This window comes from Eucyclogobius newberryi, unplaced genomic scaffold, assembly GCF_026437365.1.
Source record: "Eucyclogobius newberryi isolate DKJ021-1_F unplaced genomic scaffold, fEucNew1.0.hap1 SCAF_3, whole genome shotgun sequence".
NCBI lineage: Eukaryota > Metazoa > Chordata > Actinopteri > Gobiiformes > Gobiidae > Eucyclogobius > Eucyclogobius newberryi.
Window position 1 is genome coordinate 21,724,228 of NW_027315945.1, and position 18,288 is coordinate 21,742,515.

General features: G+C 39.3%; 4 protein-coding genes across 6 annotated transcripts; 2 read left to right on the forward strand and 2 right to left on the reverse strand.

Moving 5' to 3' along the window:
* Positions 1–13: 13 nt before the first annotated feature.
* derl1 (derlin 1) lies at positions 14–3,981 on the reverse strand. Its single transcript, XM_072461284.1, has 8 exons — positions 3,664–3,981; positions 2,131–2,242; positions 1,808–1,872; positions 1,300–1,326; positions 1,117–1,212; positions 982–1,034; positions 778–888; positions 14–628 (listed from the first exon to the last, which is right to left on the reverse strand). The coding sequence occupies exons 1-8, from the start codon at positions 3,814–3,816 to the stop codon at positions 487–489; spliced, it is 759 nt and encodes a 252-aa protein (XP_072317385.1). The 5' UTR covers positions 3,817–3,981; the 3' UTR covers positions 14–486.
* A 546-nt stretch (positions 3,982–4,527) lies between these two features.
* tbc1d31 (TBC1 domain family, member 31) lies at positions 4,528–12,000 on the forward strand. The gene is made up of 23 exons (XM_072460446.1): positions 4,528–4,748; positions 5,127–5,264; positions 5,588–5,703; positions 5,818–5,996; positions 6,134–6,285; positions 6,387–6,546; positions 6,622–6,822; positions 6,898–7,059; positions 7,141–7,220; positions 7,295–7,441; positions 7,515–7,648; positions 7,724–7,857; positions 8,127–8,306; positions 8,376–8,608; positions 8,712–8,784; positions 8,867–8,946; positions 9,025–9,160; positions 9,395–9,487; positions 9,966–10,094; positions 10,491–10,685; positions 10,763–10,826; positions 11,464–11,655; positions 11,792–12,000. Exons 1-23 carry the CDS (start codon positions 4,678–4,680, stop codon positions 11,947–11,949), a joined length of 3,207 nt encoding a protein of 1,068 aa, XP_072316547.1. The 5' UTR covers positions 4,528–4,677; the 3' UTR covers positions 11,950–12,000.
* A 909-nt stretch (positions 12,001–12,909) lies between these two features.
* Positions 12,910–16,029, forward strand: LOC140374469 (uncharacterized). Its single transcript, XM_072461374.1, has 6 exons — positions 12,910–13,213; positions 13,293–13,427; positions 13,772–13,887; positions 14,026–14,193; positions 14,526–14,650; positions 14,730–16,029. The coding sequence occupies exons 1-6, from the start codon at positions 12,916–12,918 to the stop codon at positions 15,949–15,951; spliced, it is 2,064 nt and encodes a 687-aa protein (XP_072317475.1). The 5' UTR covers positions 12,910–12,915; the 3' UTR covers positions 15,952–16,029.
* On the reverse strand, positions 16,016–18,134 carry cunh8orf76 (chromosome unknown C8orf76 homolog). Of its 3 annotated transcripts, none has more exons than XM_072461375.1 (8): positions 17,885–18,134; positions 17,717–17,818; positions 17,491–17,634; positions 17,143–17,193; positions 16,730–16,874; positions 16,531–16,648; positions 16,301–16,433; positions 16,016–16,225 (listed from the first exon to the last, which is right to left on the reverse strand). In XM_072461375.1, exons 1-8 carry the CDS (start codon positions 17,990–17,992, stop codon positions 16,052–16,054), a joined length of 975 nt encoding a protein of 324 aa, XP_072317476.1. In that variant the 5' UTR covers positions 17,993–18,134; the 3' UTR covers positions 16,016–16,051. The 3 variants fall into 3 exon arrangements, with proteins under 3 accessions (XP_072317476.1, XP_072317477.1, XP_072317478.1); XM_072461376.1 differs by having other exon boundaries at positions 16,531–16,645; positions 17,885–18,133; XM_072461377.1 differs by having other exon boundaries at positions 16,531–16,633; positions 17,885–18,132.
* Between the last annotated feature and the right edge of the window lie 154 nt (positions 18,135–18,288).

Genomic DNA, 18,288 nt, shown 5'->3' on the forward strand with positions numbered 1-18,288 from the left:
CGGGGACTGGATGTACTTTTCATTAAACAACTGTTATATTTACAAAAACAAAATCTAATCCTGACAGAATTTTTATTAAGACAACGGCGAAGTCTGTGCCACAGTAACTTAATCACTTTACATCAATGTACAGACCTCCAAACAAAGCTCTAAAAAGCTGTACTCAGATCATCTCCCCAGTACACTAGTAATTACAATGTAATCTGATATGGCATCTTAGGGACACAAGATTCTAAATCATAGAACAGCTGTGATTTGTCTATGTACCAACAGGAGGTAAAAAAAACCAGATGATGAAGATTAAGAAAAAGTGAGGCAAGTTTGTACATCTAAATATATAAATTGATAAAGGTATATTCCAGTTTTCTGGGGCAAATGTGTTCTTGTCAAACTGAAAAACTTTTATCCTGTGGAGAAGCATACATTTTCACCAAAATGACAAACTGCAGTCATTTAAGGTTAACATTTTATCAATGGGGGTACAACTCATTCGCCCCCCAGACGAAATCCTTCTCCCCAGTTGTATCGCCCTCCCCCAAACCCAGCCTGTTCCTGCGGAGCTGCTCTTCTGGTGGGAGGTGCTCCAAAGCCTGACACTCCTCCCCTCCTGTTTGGGAAAAATCTATACCTGCAGAGAACACAACGAAGCAGGTTAAAAACAGCGTCACACAACGTTAAAAGTTAAAAAGACATTTTAATCAGTCTGTCCTGCTTAAATCTTCATCATGAGAACATCCTCGTTGAACTTTTGTTCAAATCAGTTCAGGTTTTACTTACAAAATATCTGGTGTAGAGAGGAAGGCACGTCCGCCAAGGTCAATGGGGTACTTAAACATGAGGAAAAAGTAGAGGTGGCCCACTAGGTTTCCAATTAGCTCGTTCAGAAAACTAGTGAAAAAGTAAAAAAAAAAAAAAGAAACACAAATTTAAAACCTTGGCAAATAAATTGACACTGATTATAACTGATGAGCTGTTACGTACGAGCCACCAATGATGAAATTGAAGCCCAGTATTACCCATGGTAGATAGTGTGCCTACAACAAGAAAACCACAACATTGTAAGCATGTGATTGTTAAAGGGTAGGAGTCTAACCTGCTCAAACTATTTAAACTTACCTTGAATCTTGTTCCAAACCAGAAAGATACAATGGTATCCTTGTTGAACTGAGCCCATACGTACAGCACTGACATGATGAGTGGGATCATCAGCAGCTAAAATAAAAAAAAATGTTATTTTTCCCCCCCAGTGGTACAACTAATGAGTTCACTTAACATTTTAATTTGTGAATTTCGTCTCACCTGCATGTCCATGAGCAGTCCAACTATCTACAGTTATAGTCAAGGACAGTAGAATAACAGAGAAACTTGACTCAGAGCTGCCACCTTGTGACTTGTTTTACAGCACAAACATTATATGAACCCATTGCACTGTTTGCCTGATGTGAACTTAAACTATACACAAAATTAGTTAAATGTTTTGCCTTAGATCAACGCACAAAACACTAACCGTTGCCGTTATGATGTAAATACTATTCTACTAAGAAAAATAGAGGGCTGAGCAGGCCCTCTTTTCCGCATATGACCTAGATTAGGTTTCTCTCCTCTGCAAGGGTAGAGTGACACTGCCACTGGAACAGAGCCACCCTGACACGACACAGAACTGCAGCGGAGCACAAAAGATGGGAGAAGAAGGGAAAAAAGGACACAAAGACTAAATAAGCAGCGAGACATAACTGCTAATAGAAGAGTTGCTGTTAATAAGGACAATATGTAAATGGGTTTATCTGAATAAAATGATTAAGGATACGACGATGCAGAGCCAGTTGAAGGCGAGCATGAAGACATAGTCTGCAGGTCTGCTATCAAACGACCCTGCAGAGAGAGAAATATTGATCAATTGATTGAACAAAAATGATTAAAATACAAATCTAATACTGTATAGCACAGTCTCTAATATTATTTTAAGGAGTGAATCATTCCCTACACATCTCAAGCCCTTAAACAAATTCTGCTACCATCTGTGACTGTACTCGTCCAAACTAAGACATTGCTAAGAACAACAATAGAGTACCTTGATCCGAGAGTGTGATTCGTTTCATTAATAGTGAAAGTTTTGCAGCGTTCTCTTACCCGTCTCTAGCCTTGAGGAGTAGTGGTAGAGGAAATAGAGATTGACCAAGTAAAGAAATCCTGTGTTTGGGTAGATTGGAAAGTACAGGGTTGATGTTACAGGCCTCCATAGCTGAAACAGAAAAGACGTCAATGTTAACTGTGTAATAACTTGTATAATTCAACAAAAAAATATTATTACATATTAATGGTGAGAAACCAAAATACTGAAAATAAAGATTTGAAACGTTTAATCATCAGTGACAATCAAATAATGTAAAGATTATGCACACATGTGAAACATTTTCTTGTGAGACTTTTGTTGCGTTTAATTTTGTCTCGGACACAAAAAAAGGATCAACACTTGTCAGTTACATCTAATTAGAAGCTGTAGTTATACAAAACAGTTTAACAATTAATTTTACCAAACATATACTCTTCTTGTCCAAAAGGTCACCACAGAAAAAAGGGGCACAATATTAATTGTAATATTAATATTTCTTATAGGACGGCCTCGCTTTGATTATAGCACACGTTCGCAATGGCATCGTTTCAATAAGCTTCTGCAATATTAAAATATTTATTTCCATTCAGTGTTGCATTATTTTTCACCAGTTGATCTTGTGTTGACGTGAGAGAGTGACCGCTGCACAAAGTCTTCTCCAGCTCGTCCCAAACACTCTCACTGGGGTTCAGATCTGTTGTACATTAGTTTCTGCTTCTCCTTACATGTTTTGGACAGGCAGTGTAAAATTAAATTCTATAAAACCTATAATTTAAAAGTGTGGTCAAAAACCTTCAATTTTTCATGTTCCAGTTATCACTAATAAAGAGTTGGGGAAAGACCCCATTAAAATGTGGCTTTATGGACCCAATGATCAGGGACAAGATTTGTAGGTTGTCTGTTTGGAGATTTAATTCATACAGTGCTTTCCTATGAACATTGTTTTATTTGTTTTTCACAGTCACCCATTGTGGCAACTGCTGTTGTGATTTCGGGCACAAAATTTAATTTAAATTAAATTTGACTTAAATTTAAAATATTGCAAGACAACCGACTTTTCTTTTGCAAAACTACAATGAAACGGAACAGAAAAGACAAGGCTTCTGCTAAGATGAATGAGCACAAGTACATTGAGATGAACAAGGGACATGTTACTTATTTATCATCATAATTTTGATAATAATCAGTGTCAATAGTATCATACACCCATATAGCTCGCTAATTGTCAAACTTTAAAAACATTATGAATAAGATTTATTGGCATTTTCCAAACTATTAGACGAGGGAATAAGAGGAGACGAATACACCAAAAGGACTGTTAAATGGAGCTTTGTATATTCATTTATAACTTGATCCATGCTTGATAAGCGCTTGATAAGCGTTTGACAGCATCCGGAAGTTCGCGTATACGTCGCGTTCTCTCATTGGTCGGTTAAGTCCAAGGCCTTATAGGTACTCGTTAGCCACTTGCTAACTGCTTAAACTGCTTTTTACACCCAAAAGACAACTTGACTATGTTATTCAGATACAAAAAAAGATAAAACACTTACGTGAAATTTATTAAAGAACAACTGTGGCGCCAGCACGAGGTTCATGGGATTAATTAATCCCAGTTTTCCAACGAAAGGAACGATTATAGACCCAGCAAACCATGCCCGTGTGATTAGAGGGATGCTTCTGAACCAGTCCCCGATATCTGACATCTTTCCATACAATCACAGGCAAATATATATCCACGACGTACTATCTATGTTAGAAAAAGTCGGTCGTAAATCCTAAAAGATGGTGTTTGCCAACAATTCAGAGCTGCTTCTTGGCTAGTTTACATGACGTGGCTAATGGGCTAGCTGCTGATATCACCGGTAGAGGTGGATCCTGTCTGTCCTTCAACATAAAATGCTCACACATACCATTAATGGACATGTTTGTTCTTATCTTAGATTATTTGCTATCTGTTCATCTTTTACCAAATTATACCTTTAAATATAGACAAAATATGGAAAAAACATGAATTTATGGGTTGTTTTACTAATTTTATTTTTATTTTGAAAATTAAATGACGGAAGTAACTCAGAAGACACATTTTACTTTAGCGTAAACATTAGAAAACTAGTATAAAAATGTAGGAAAAAATATACTACGATGAAAGTCAATTATGTAAATTATGAGGTGGTGGTGTAGTAGTTAATAATAAGAATATAATAAACATATCTCTGATGAATACGTTGTTGTAACCTGGCAACCATTAGAACTACATCTCCCATAATTCCTTTATACATGTTTGAGATGGGCTACCTATGTATACTTTACAAATAAATTAATGACAAAAGTGCTTTTGAATAACCTCGTTAGCTAAATATTTCTACCTTAGCCTGAGAGCAATTACATGTAGTTTTAGTTTTTTTCAGCGATTGTTTAAAAGACTCTTTTTTAAAATTCGCGCTGTTTGCTCCGCCTGCAGAGATTACTGGTTAGCTCTGTTAGCTGTTTAGCATTAGTGGTGGTGTTATCAAGTAATTAGCTCTAACTTTTCAATGTAAGAAAGGGCACTGAGACTTTTTACAATGCAAGAAACGGACATCGGGAACAAAGAAGATGGATATATCTGGCATCGAAAACCAACGTCGAGAAAAGCGTGAGTAATAAACATACAACGTGATTATTGTATTAACAACTACTTGTTTTGTAAACTGTTCTTGGTTTTACTAACTTTATGTACTACCTGTGCGCACAGTGTGTTTTTATCATTTAAAGTTTGTATGTGCTGGTTCTCACTAAACACCTGTTGATCTGTCATGAGCCCTAAATGCAACTTTGCAACTCATATAAACCTATTTTTTGTCCCAAGACTTGTTATCTCTAATCCAATTGAATATTCTAGGATGAAATACATTTATTGTCCTATATTCTGTCTACTTTGTGACTGCAAACACAGTATAAAATACATTCCTCAATAAAGAAGCCGGAATCAAGGGGTTTATTGTGTGTTTACTCTTCTTCTTCTGTGTGCCAGGCCTATGGTGACCGTGGTCCGCACTGCACAGGCCAAGACTGTGCGCTTCCTCCACGTTGCCTTTGACACCACAGGAGAGTCCTTCATCGCTGGAGATCACCATGGAAACATCTACGTGTTTGACATCGGGAGAAACAGGTGACTTTCAATGAACTGGCCATAAAGAACACATATTTTGCTGCCCGGTGTTGTGGATTCGAGTCCCGACTGCTACAATTTACTGCATGTACTCCCTTCTCTCATCTCCCATTTCACGCTGTCTTTCCTGTCTAATAAAGCCTATGGGCCAAAAATCTTAAAAAACAAAAAAAAACACATAATTAATAATAATTAACAATAATTAACGACATAATTAATGTTATAAACAACACATATATTAAGGATCCAGCTGACTCTAGAGCATGGTTTATGAAATAGTGGAGAAATGTGTCCAATCATGTGTCTATGTGATTTTGGGGCAGATTTCGACTGGTGCAGAAGACCGGACAGGCCGGCACTGCTCTGGCATTTACACTTCGACGAACATCAGAGTTTCTTGTGGCATTGGCAGACTACACGCTTAAATGTTTTGATAAAGGTGAAGTGACCTTAATGTGGGTCAGGACCAAAATCTCAAGACCTTTGTTATAATGTGTTATTATCAATGTTTCAACCACTCATGTTTGCAATGCCTTCTGTTTTCTATGGACAGACACAAAGCAGCTAGTAAGTTGGATGCGTGGCCACGAGAGAGCAGTTTCGTACATTTCTGTTCATAGTTCGGGCAGATATGCCATCACCACCTCGTCAGACACCGCTCAGCTTTGGGACCTGGATACCTTCCAGAGAAAGAGGAAGCTCAATGTTCGACAGTCAGTTGGCATACAGAGGGTAAAGATGCTCCAATTCAAAATACACAATAAATGTACCGGTAATCATTTCAGTAAGGTTCATCCATCTCTTCATCATGCAGCATAAGATGGAGAACATTGTTCCGTATTTTAACAAAGTTCTCTTCTTTTCACCAGGTGTTTTACCTTCCTCATAGTAATACTATACTCAGCTGTTTCAGTGATGACTCCATCTTCGCTTGGGAAAGTGATACTTTGGTCTGCAAATACCAACTGCCTGTCCCAGACTGTGGACCTGGAATCTCATACAAGGCTTTTGCTGTCACGAGGTAGGGGTCGTTACTCCTTAATACCAATGGAGTGCAATGCTGAACCCAAAATAAGATGCTTCATGAGAGTCTACCTGATCCCTCTCCAATGTTTATGACAGTGATGGTAAGAACCTTGTGTCAGCTGGGCGCTCCAACCTGCTGCACCTTTGGTGTTTGGAAAATAAACAGCTAATCCAAGTGATTCAAATGCCTTCACAAGTCCGAACTATCAGACAACTTGAGTTCCTACCACACGCTTTAGACAGTGGAGCCAACCAGGTGATAATATTATTTTAGATATTTCAGATGCACCATTTTGATTCTTAAAATAACACATAGTTTATCTTTTTCTAGACTCTGGGTGTGCTCAGTCAGGATGGTGTGATGCGTTTTATCAACATTCACACTTGCAGACTTCTATTTCAAATTGGCTCACCCGACAATGCCCTAACCTCTGTAGATGTTTGTCCCAATGGTAGACATGTTGTTGCTATCATGGATAATGGTGGCATCAACATCTACAGTTTGCAGAGTCTGACAGATGAATTAAACCAGGTACCTTCCAGGGTCCATATATTTAAAAGAATTATGGATTCGACTCTTGTCATTTTATGCATATATTTTTTCTAGCCTCCTCATTCACAGGTTGTAGCGGTTAAACACAAGAAAGCTGATCAGACTGTGCCAAAGGTTAAAGTCCAGTCAGGCGCAGTGCATAAACCAGTTCCATCTTCAGGTAGACGGACGGAAGCAAAGATCCTAAGACCTAGTGGTGTTTCTGATGATAAAGAGGTATAAAGCTCAGCCTCCCATCCTTTGAGATCACTAACAGTATTGTACAACGCCATAAGTAAAATGTTGTGTCTTCTTTAGAATGAATTGCCTGCTGGTTTAAACAGGAAGCGATTAGTGGCCATGTTAAAGGAATTTGGAGAATATCCTGCTAAATATAGGTAAAATAGTGTTTTGTTGTTAGTTTCAGTGTCAGTGTTGGGATAATTAAACATTGTGCTTGTCTTTTTCATAGAATGTTTGTGTGGCGCACTTTGCTGTTCCTGCCAGAAAACTATGCTGCATACGGCAGTCTGACTGACAAAGGTCTCCACGTCGCACACCTCTCTCTGCATGACAAATATCCCATCAAAAGCCAGAAGCTACAGAGGGGACTGCAAAGGTTAACACCAAGCTTTAACAATATGAACTGTGGTTACGACTATCCAAGCACTACTTTTTATTCTCTTGCATAGAGTTTTGTCGGCCTTGGCTCACTGGGCAGCCATTTTTGGAGAGGTGGAGTATCTCCCTCTTGTGGCCTTTCCTTTTGTAAAGCTGTTTCAGAACAATCCGTTGCTTTGCTTCGAGGTGGTTGCTACAGTCATAGGTATGTCTACAAGATAATTTTATAAATCTAGTTAAGTGATTTACAGTACAACACTGACATTTCATTTTCCTACAGTGAACTGGTGCCAGCACTGGTTTGAATATTTCCCCAATCCTCCTCTCAATATCTTGAGCATGGTAGAAAACGTTTTGGCCCATCATGACAAAGAACTCCTGCAGCATTTGGTGGACTGTGGCGTCACTTCACAGGTAGCAGCCAGAATCTTCATTGTTTTCTCATAATTAGCTTACTCTTGATTTGCATTTTAGTGATTCGGGATAATAATCCTTTAATGTCATGCATCAGATCCATGGTCAAATTACTTTGCACTTATCTCATATACTCGTATTCTTAAAAAAATCCTTAACTGAATGAAAATCCACTGCTTAGCTATGCAGCTATAAAGAAGCAGAGCCTGCAGCATGATCTGGCAGCTCGGCCCTGCGGCTCGCATTACATGTATCCACTGTTTTGACAGCTGTATGCTTGGCCCTTGCTGGAAACCCTGTTCTCTGAGGTTCTCACTCGAGATGAGTGGCTTCGACTTTTTGACAACATTTTCACCAATCATCCTTCATTCCTGCTTATGACCTGTGTGGCTTATACCACTTGCAGTCGAGAGCCTCTGTTACAATGCTCTCAGAAACAAGACTTTGAGGTAAATCAGTTATTCTTATCACAGCAATGAGTTTTTTTAATCAAATCTAGAATAACCTTTTTATTTTAGTATTTCTTTCATCACCGTAACAACATGGACGTGGGAGCCATGATCAAGAAAGCATATCATTTGATGAGCAACACCCCAGTGGACATTCATCCAAAGACAATGCTTTCTGACTTCACTCCACTCACAAAAGGACAGTACCCAATCTTCAATCAATACCCAGAATTCATAGTGGAATACCAGAGTTGTGAAAGGGAGAAGATACGGCTGCAGGAGATGGAGTATTTGCGTGAAAGGTGCCAGTAGTATCTGTTAAAATGTGATAAATCCATTCTGTATTAGTGTATATTATACAGTATTGTATTACATGAGGATAAATGGTTGGCTTTGTCGTTTTAGGCAGGAGTTGTCCGTAATGCATGCAGAATTTGTTCGTCGACAAGCTGACCAAGAGACCTACTACACACAACAGGTCGCTGAAAATGCATATTAAAAAGAAAAAAAAGAAAATGCTATGGAGTTAAGAATTTCAAAATATAATCTCTTGTAATTAGGAGCTGCTGCAGAAAGCTGAAGAAGAGCGGAGAAACACCCTTGCACAAGAGGAGGAAAAGCTAACTCGGCAGAGAGAAAAGTAAACCAGATCATTTGATTTATTAACAAAACAGATGATGCAGGGATTTGATTTTAGGTGCGGTTTTGTTGTGTGCAGGTTGGCTGCCATGAAGAGGGAGCTGAAAGTGAAAGAGCTGCAGCTGCTCGATGCATCTAGAAGACGATTCCTCAAACACCAACAGAAAATGAAGGCATCTCAAATTGAGAAACTAGACCAGGAGATCAGTAGAAAGGTGCACACATTGATTAATTTATGTTTTTAATTTCAAGACATTATCAAGAGCAGAAACATAACCTCTATGATGTGATAATGTCAGATAGAGAAAAGGGGTCAATTCAACTCTACATACATATGTGTTTCATATGTATGTGATTGGCAGTAAATAATCTATGAGCAGAAATGTTAGGATGCCATGCGAACCCCAAATTTTGAACTTTCCATCTATAATAATAAAACATATCAACAGATGGATCTACGGGATCAAGAAACGGCAGCAGCCATTCAAGATCTGGAAGTGAGGCAGATGGAGCTTGAGGCTCAAAGGAGACGACTTGAAGAGGTGTCAAATCAATCCGTTTTCCCTCCATCCCTCCGTTTGTTGCTCAAATTACTATATGTGCATTTTGGACATTGTAAATTTACTATGGTAGTTAGTGTTTGTTTTCTAAAAAAAAATAAGTTTGCCTATAGTTTTTGTCCTTCATATAAGAAGGGGACAGTAGTAGGAGTTTACATTTACTATTTAACTTTCGAACACTGTAGTGGCACGTCAGATGTACGCGTGATAACTGTGATAAAGAATGAAAGTGAAAGACTGGTCAGATATGCCAACTAATTCACTGTTAATTTAGTAACCACAAAGGGCACGAACGTCTCTAGCGCCAAAAGACTCAATTAAATGGCTGCACCAAATACCATCTCCAACTACATTTTTGCCAATATACCTGATTTTGATATCTATAAATGTTTTTGTTTCAAATTTACATTGACATGAATATTATATATACAAAAATTAACCATTTTTGTGTTTCATTCAGCATTTGTTGAAAGAGCAGGAGGAAACTGAGAGAAGAGTTGGCGATGATGTGGAAGTAAGGTTGAGAAAAGCAGAACGAGAGAGTGAGAACCTTGCGCAGCGACTCCACAAACCAAATAAAAACATTCAGGTAAACAAGGTGAGAGCACACCTTTTATATTTGCTTTATTTAACACAGTCACATCGTGTCAAGAGCGATCAGGAAAAACAGGCCCTTCAGCAACTTTGCTCGCTCTCTGCAAAACAAAACAGACAATTTAAATTAGATAACGCCTTTAAAGATTACCCACAATGCCATTGCACTTGCTTTGCCTGATTCTTTTTTTCCATATTGCATGTCTAAGAGTGCGTTTATACATTTGTTAACTTATTGATTGCTTTATTGACATTTTAGCTGGACATTCTGTGGTGTGTTTTATGTGTTCGACTCATGAAAAATAATGTATCTTTTTTCCCCCCTGTTTGGTTTAAAAGTACTATGTTTAGTTTGTGGCTGAAATACCTTGAATCTGTCTTTTCTCCACAGGATCACGAGGGCTCGCTGGCTGAGGCGCTCCAGCAGCGTTTGGATCTGGGGTGGGAGCAGGAGGTGGTGGCGCGTTTGGAGCAGGTTGAGGCTGAGCATGACAGAAACACAGAAAGACTGACTGAGATTGACGCGCAAACAGAGGCAGCGGAGAGCAGACTGACGGACACTGTGAGAGCGGCGGCAGGAAAGACGGTGCGGTGCAGAGCTTGTTCCAAAACATTAGAGTATTTCAATCCCTTGATCACTCTGTTATACTTTTTTACTTTTAGTGGGAAGAAGTCATGAATACCAGGTTTACACAGCAGCATAAACGCATGTCTCCAAGAAACACAGGTATGCATTATTTATTTACACACTTTATATAAGGCACCATTTCCAACACCAATTTTTCATTACCAAAACAAGGTGTCGAGTTTTAATGAAATGTGTTTGGAACTTTTCTAGTATTGTCACAGGAATATGCCAGATGCTTCATTAGCATTTAAAGGAAAAAAATAGACTTACAACTATCAAACAACTATCAAAACAATTTAAACATTGAGTGAGAAAACGACTTGCAATCTAAAAAAAAATGCAGTCATAAAGGTCAGAGGCACTCGTTATCTTGATTAACGTTCTGCATTATTACATGGACAGGTAGTCTGCGTTTGGACACGCAGTGTCTTCTGGGTTTACATGAAACCAGCTGAAAATGAATACCAGCTGTGGCATTTAAAGGCCCTGGGGTCATGTGACTGTGGGCACAGGATGTACACAAAGTGTAATCAATTCATGGCCAGGAAATATACATAGTAAATATGTATATACAATTCAAATTAGATTTAAACAGAGTTTACCCTAGAGTTGCTCAATGAAGATTTAGGCCTACAAAAGTATTACGGTACTTATAGTTCTCACTGTAGAATCCATACATTTATCCAATGAAAACAACATAGCAGTATTAATATTTTAAAAAGAACTATTTTGACAGGTGACCTAACTCAAAGATCTTCCTCTAATGGAATCCCTCACACTTCAAATGGCACCACCGAGGCCAACCTGCCAAGTACTAGTGCTGCTTTTATGAACCAGCAACACAGAACTGGAGCTACTCCACGGCAACAAGGACCAACAAGGGTGTGTTTAAACAGCAGCTCGCCCACAGAGAGTAACTCCACCAACTGTAAGTATTCAGTATCATCTAGAGATTTATTAGTTTGGTATAATCACACAATCCATAGTCTCACAGCACAGTGCCTACATAGTTGTGTTCAGTCGAGTGATCAAATGTATTTTTGTCATTTCCTCTTCCTGTCAAGTCTCTCTGGACCGAGGTCGAGCCCAGCTGGACGACGGGGAGAGAGAGCTGCTCAAGGAAATCCGTGAATTGAGGCAGAAACTTGCCGCTCGAGCCAAAGAAGGAATTTCTATGTCTTCTCAGTCTGTCTTCTCATCGTCCTCCCCTGTTTCCCAATGACTCCTGTGTGACTTCTGTTGTTGTTGTTGTTTTTGTTGTTGTTGTTGTTGTTTAGGGAACAAGATAAGTCTGTTTCACCATCAACTACTGTCATAGTAAAAATAATTGTCTTATTTTTTTTATGAGAACGTAGTTTACATTTTATGTTGTGTACATAATTGTTTTTAAATTATGGATCTTTTTCATAAGATTATTTTTTTGGGGGATTAAATATTGAATACCAAATGTTCGCTGTTGTCATTGTAGGTTTGTTTACTGGAAAATAATTATAATCAACAAACTGTGCCTCAATGTAAACACAACAACGGTTTTAAGTCACTCAATTAAGTTAGTATCTACAATTTCCCACACCGCTTATGGGAAACGGAACCTAAATTAAACGATTTGGGCCAATTACAAACGTTTGTGTTGATGCTGATGTTTTTTAAATCTCATAGTTTTGTCTTTTGATAATTTAATAACATTACGTGCGAGTTACTGATGGGTTTAGGGCCCTGAAAGCACCAGGTGTGACTTTGACATGAACCATGCTGACACCCATCTTTATATCTGTCACTCATTTATGTTCAGACCTCCTCCCTTCAACATGTGCTGACCTTTGAATAACTCTTGTGGATCTTGGAGAAATGTCAAGTACTTTTTTTTAACAAGCAGCAAAAAAATACCTATCAAGGGCGATCATATAGAACCCTTTAAACAATCACTATCTATATGTTCTTTTCTGATGAATGTTTAAACGTTTAAAATTGTGGCTTCAGGGCTTGTATGTCATCTCTAGTTATAGGTTTGGTTTGCTTCAAGCAGGGGCGTGTTTTACAGTTTTCCCCATTTCCTTCCAAAGAGTGAAACATTCTTTGCCTCTGTGCAGTAACGTGCACAGGTCTCACGGTTGACTGGTGCATAGTCAGGGTCTATATTTTCAACAGTCGACTAACAAAAGATGATATGTGCTCTTAACATTTTCTCATGGATGCAAATAGTGTCTCTCCTCTCTGGTGCAGAAGGGTGAAAGTTCAGGGCAAGTACAGGAGAAGGGTGCAGGACTTAAGGATACCAGCTTCGCCCAGTTTGGATTTTCTGGCCAGTAGCAAACCCCCGCTGGACCTGAGCCACAATGAAAGTGCCCGGCTGGCGGCGGACAGACTCCTGTCCTGTGGGATGGGGGGATACGAAGAGGCGCTGAAAGCAGAGGGAGAGGTGGACTTCCTGTCAGAGCTGGAGAAGAAGTACTTTATGGAAAATGGAAAAGACAGTAACACAAATGGTATGTGTTTTTAAAAGATGAACTGTTTGTTTTATCCTATGAAACCTTTAAAAAAAAAAAAGGGTGTTTTATGTAACAGCTGAACCAGATGGAGGTGATGGCAGTGGCAATGGGTTTGAAAGCTCTTCTCCCAGCTCTCCTTCCACAGTCACACCATGTCCCCCAGAGTCCAAAGACGGTGACTCTTCTGAAGCCGGTTTAAGCTCCAAAGAAGGTACACACATATAAACTGTTTTGATGAAAAGTGCAGCTAAAAAGAAAATAAATCAAACGTGTTCATTCCTGATATTGCTTTAGACACTGTGCATAAGCGATCCAAATATTTTAAGTTATATGAATAAGTTTAGTGATATTATTTATACATTTCAAAGTAAAATTGTCTTTATCATTGGACCGTTGAAAAGGATTCAAGTGTAGTCATCTGACACAGATTTACTACAGTTGCTAAAATAAATACAGAATAATAACGATAATCAGATTTCATACTCAAAATAAACTGCTTGGGTGTTTTCAGTTTGCTCCTGTATATTTGTATGACATTGTTTGTTTTGCTCACAGATGGGAAAGTCAGTTCTCAGTCTAATGAGTCCAATGTGGAAGTGTATCTGTACACTGAGAACAGAGCTGCTGGGCTGAGGGATGTGGTCAGAGAGTTCATCAGAAAAGCTGAAAAGGTGCTTGATGTTTCTGTGTTTTTATGTGCTCTGGCCTGACTTATCTGTGCCTTACTGTCTGTGCTTGTCTGTGCATTAAGGGAATAGACCTTTGTCAGCTTCCGACTCCTTTATGTAACTACTTGGTTTCTTGTTTAGTCGCTTGCAGTAGTGACAGACCACTTCAGTGATGTGGAGCTGTTGTGTGACTTGCTTGAAGCGAGTAAGAAGAGATTTGTCTCAGTCCAGCTCTTTTTGGATCATTTAAACCTGAGCATCTTCAGAGACATGTGGCAGGAGCTCAAACTCCAAGGCAAGGATTTTCCTGTAAGTCACTTCATGTTCCCTCTGTAAGTAGATGCATACATTCATTCAAAATGGACTTGTTTCTTCTGTGTGTAATGTTCACCTAAAGCTCTCCCCTGGCCACTGCCCATATGGAGGGGAATTAATGATTCATACATTCTTTACATTTCACCATGTGTCTGCTATGTTTACATGGGTAGATATTCAAATATGCATCACCCCAAAACATATCTAAACCTGATTTAGGCTTTTGTTAACACATTTACTTTTACATGTAAAATAAGTCTTTACAACAAATGTATACATAAATAGTTTCCTTTTTAAAGCCCTGATTCTTGTTTCTCTCTTTCTAGAAATTCTCAGTACACAGCGTGGAGGGACAAACATACTGTGCCAAGACAGGTAGAAAGCTCAGTGGTCAAGTATCTGAAACTTTTATCATCAATGACTCGACAGAGGCGCTGACGGGCTCCTTTAGGTAGAAAAAATAAATAAACTTTTATTGCAATTATTTGGAGTTTTTAACTTGCTTTAATTTGGGTACATTGTTTTCACAGTTTCTCCTGTCTCTCCTGGATGGTCCATCGGACTCTTATTTTCTTCGTCAAAGGCAGTGCTGTCTCACATTTCCTTGAAGAGTTTGAAAGACTCTCCTCTTGCTCAACACCAGTGTCTGGATTCATCAATGTGTCTTTCTCGCTTACTTTTAAAACAAGTTCATATACAAATAAAGAACAGAAGGGTGAGGTCAGATCAAACCAAACAGACATGGTTCGTATCAGGGACTGGATTGAAGATGGTTTAAACAGTCACAAAAAGGAAAGGGCACAAAACAACATAGCCCCGTCTCAATATCCAAGACCTCTTAGGCAACCAGTGATGCAGCACATGTGTATGCAAAAGTTTACAAAGCCAACACTAGGTGGCATCCCTGCACAGGATCATACTCAAACCGAAGGGGACATTTTGCAGAGACATCACACTTACACAAAATCCAAATTACAAACTAATCTTACTGCATACACCCATTCTACACAAAATGGCCTTCATCCTGGGACCACAGGAGCAGCTTCAACTTTTGCTCTGTGGGCACATCACAGACAGGACAAAGCTGTTGATGCCAGCACCCAGAATAAGGACTTGAGTAAGGGTCGCTATAGTTTGAAATGTGAAGAGTATTGGACACAGAAACATCCCAGGGCAACTATAACACCTCCTGGCATTGCTACGGGGTTTAACAAACACAGGCGGGAACATAACACACCGCAACCAAAGACAAATCACGCTGATCATTCAAAAGTCACACCATCTTTCATGTCCCCAGAAAAGCAATGCGTTCAATCTGGCACGACGGGTTTCTGGGGGCAAACATACAGGTTACAAACAAAAGTAAGATCAAACGGGACGAAGGTGCAAGACCAGCCCCAGAGACATCACACCCGTCAGTCACAAACACAGATTCGATCGCCAACCACAAGCACTTCAACACAACCAAAAGAGTCCAACTTGTTCTTACCCGCAACAGAACGACAGCCTGCTCTAGAAACAAAAGCCCCTCAGCAGGTGAAACCATCTTCAAGACTGGCCTGGATGACTCAAACTAACACCATGGGAGACCGACCAATGGCACGCCAAAGCTCTTTCAGCTCTTACGACACAGTTCATAAGCTCGACGATGGACAGAGCAAACTGAGGCAATTTCACCCCACCTCAGCAAAACCCTTAACAAGGAGCAAAAGTGTGAATGAGAGACCACAAACACGCACACATTTACAGTAGTTCCTTCAGAAGAGACAATACAGATGACTAAATACAATGTATTTTTGAATGTATTTAAAGATTGTATACAGCACATATGAAGCACAGATCATTTTGTCAATCAAATATTTGTGTCTGATTTGTCCTTGGAGTGTGGTTTGTCCTGTATCATTCCTGAGTTTAGGATTCTGTCCCACCAGCGCTCTCTGAAGCTCTGGATACACACAATGGCCAAACTTTCACCATCCTGGTAATCCTCCCTCATCTTATCTGGAATAAGATCTTCCGACATTACCTAGAAAATGACAAAAGAATATATTAAGCATATACTGTAGACAAGCTTGGCCCGTGCATTACTTTATTGTTATACCTCTGTCAGACGCTGTATGGTCGTTTCTGTGGGTTCCAGCTGCTGGAGTGCCTGATCAGTCTCTTCCAAGGCCTTTCCACTGCGTTTTAGCACAAAAGAGGACTGTTGCTGTTGGAGGATTCTCAGCAACAGTCTGAAAGGGAGAAAATCCTCAACATAAAACACAATAACCAACTAGACCATTTTAAAACATAGTGCGGTGGGCTGTGAGTATTCCAATTATGTTTTACCTGGACCTGATGAAACATGAACAAGCTTTGAGCCAGACTGTGTCTTCATTAAGATCTGCCGCCTCTTCACTACTTTGCAATTTGACCATTTCAGAGCCATGACCTTTGGAGGGTTCTACTAAAGAGAAAAAAGGCAGTTTGTGATGAATGAGCATTTTAATCTTTTTAAATTGCTCTCGTGTTGAAGACTGAACAATACCTGTAGTATTGGCGCTACGGAGCAGCTGCAAACATGCGTGTCCCAAGTCAAGCCAGTGCCAAGGGTTAAAAGGCAGTAGACTACAAAGATGCTGCAGACATGACATCTTTGCTTGTACATCTCCATAATGGTGGTAGATACTAACCTTGGGAAACAGATTAGTTTTGTATTCAGATAGCATTAACAGGTGCACTGTGTAACTTTTCTGGTGGAAGGTGCTGGTCTCTATGGAGATAATATAGCTTTTCCTATAATGTTCCACAGTATGGGATGAAACTTCTCCATCTCCATGGAAACAAAATGCTACTGAGCAATTTATCGAATGGAGTGGAGTGTACTCTCTACCAGGAAGGTTTTGCAGTGCACCTGTAAATCTATACAGCAGATAGATGAATAATCCGTATGGAGCAGACCTTTAGTAAAAGGAGACTGGTCAGATGACATGTGTTGGAGGCTTCTTTGTTCTAAAAATGACAAAAACACACACATTCTTTTTATAGTATTGAACATGCATGTGACAACAACTTCAATGCAAAACAATATTGTCTGCTGCAATAACTATCAATACCCATGGGTTTCATTGTGTTGAAAATCTAGTACTGTTACCATAGCAATTACCAATTCAAACTAAATATATCTTTTGAATGGACACAAGTTATCAAATTATCACCATGAGCACATGTATACCAACAAGAAAAGACAAATCATGTTACATGTGAAATATTGTGTTTTAACATAATTTCAAATAATCTGCAACATACTAGTAAATCCACATATTCCAGTGCCTTGTCTTTCTGTCCCATTTTGATGCAGCATCGCGCCATTCCCTCCAGCACATCTCTCCTGATGTTCAGGTTGTTATCGGAGACCCACTCTAGACATGCACTGTAGGCGTCAAAGGCTTTCTGAGGGTACACAAAATAAGCACATGAATGTAGTTTATATAAACCGAAAATATAACAATATCTGGTAATTCAATGAACACACCTGATGCTCTCCCTTCCTCACAGCCAAATCCCCTCTGAATTTCATCACTTTCTGCTTCTCCAAACAATCGTTAGCTTCGAGAGCAGCATCAGCACAAAACCACTGTGGACAACATATGTAACTAAACATGTGATGTGTATCTTAACAAGAAAGAAAAGTAAGGTTCACCTGGGGCTCGCAGACTTTGGCGTTGTACGAATCCAGAGCCACCGACTCACGGTCCCTCGTTTCCACAAACATTGAGTCGTCAAACGTGCTTCCGAAAAGTTCCATCATATGACAGAAACAACAACACACTTAAGAGAGACACAACTCGAGTGAATAACATGCAAGTTATGATTAAAACTGTTCACAGCTGGCATCGTCCCACGCCAATGTTTATGTACGTTATCATAAAACGCACGTCTAGAAAAGCATAAATACAATGGTTCCGCTAACAAAGGTTCCGGCCAACCAATGTCGAGTTCATCAGTCTCATTTCTCTCGGTCCCGATCATGGATTTAAATTATTCCAACGTAGATAAAAGGACACAACTTCCTGTTCACTCTTTAATGGTCTTGATACCTAATTA

Bases quoted from the DNA above. Each gene is read 5' to 3' on its own strand.
- tbc1d31 (XM_072460446.1), top strand. From the start codon at position 4,678: ATGCAAGAAACGGACATCGGGAACAAAGAAGATGGATATATCTGGCAT. The intron at 6,823-6,897 runs GTACCTTCCAGG...TATTTTTTCTAG, and splicing joins TGACAGATGAATTAAACCAG to CCTCCTCATTCACAGGTTGT. The intron at 9,161-9,394 runs GTGCACACATTG...ACATATCAACAG, and splicing joins ACCAGGAGATCAGTAGAAAG to ATGGATCTACGGGATCAAGA.
- LOC140374469 (XM_072461374.1), top strand. From the start codon at position 12,916: ATGGATGCAAATAGTGTCTCTCCTCTCTGGTGCAGAAGGGTGAAAGTT. The intron at 14,194-14,525 runs GTAAGTCACTTC...CTCTCTTTCTAG, and splicing joins TCCAAGGCAAGGATTTTCCT to AAATTCTCAGTACACAGCGT. The intron at 14,651-14,729 runs GTAGAAAAAATA...TTGTTTTCACAG, and splicing joins GCGCTGACGGGCTCCTTTAG to TTTCTCCTGTCTCTCCTGGA.
- derl1 (XM_072461284.1), bottom strand. From the start codon at position 3,816: ATGTCAGATATCGGGGACTGGTTCAGAAGCATCCCTCTAATCACACGG. The intron at 2,243-3,663 runs GTAAGTGTTTTA...TTTCTGTTTCAG, and splicing joins TGTTCTTTAATAAATTTCAC to CTATGGAGGCCTGTAACATC. The intron at 889-981 runs GTACGTAACAGC...CTTTTTCACTAG, and splicing joins AATTTCATCATTGGTGGCTC to TTTTCTGAACGAGCTAATTG.
- cunh8orf76 (XM_072461375.1), bottom strand. From the start codon at position 17,992: ATGATGGAACTTTTCGGAAGCACGTTTGACGACTCAATGTTTGTGGAA. The intron at 17,819-17,884 runs GTGAACCTTACT...TGTTGTCCACAG, and splicing joins CCAAAGTCTGCGAGCCCCAG to TGGTTTTGTGCTGATGCTGC. The intron at 17,194-17,490 runs GTATGTTGCAGA...TGTCATTTTTAG, and splicing joins TGGAATATGTGGATTTACTA to AACAAAGAAGCCTCCAACAC.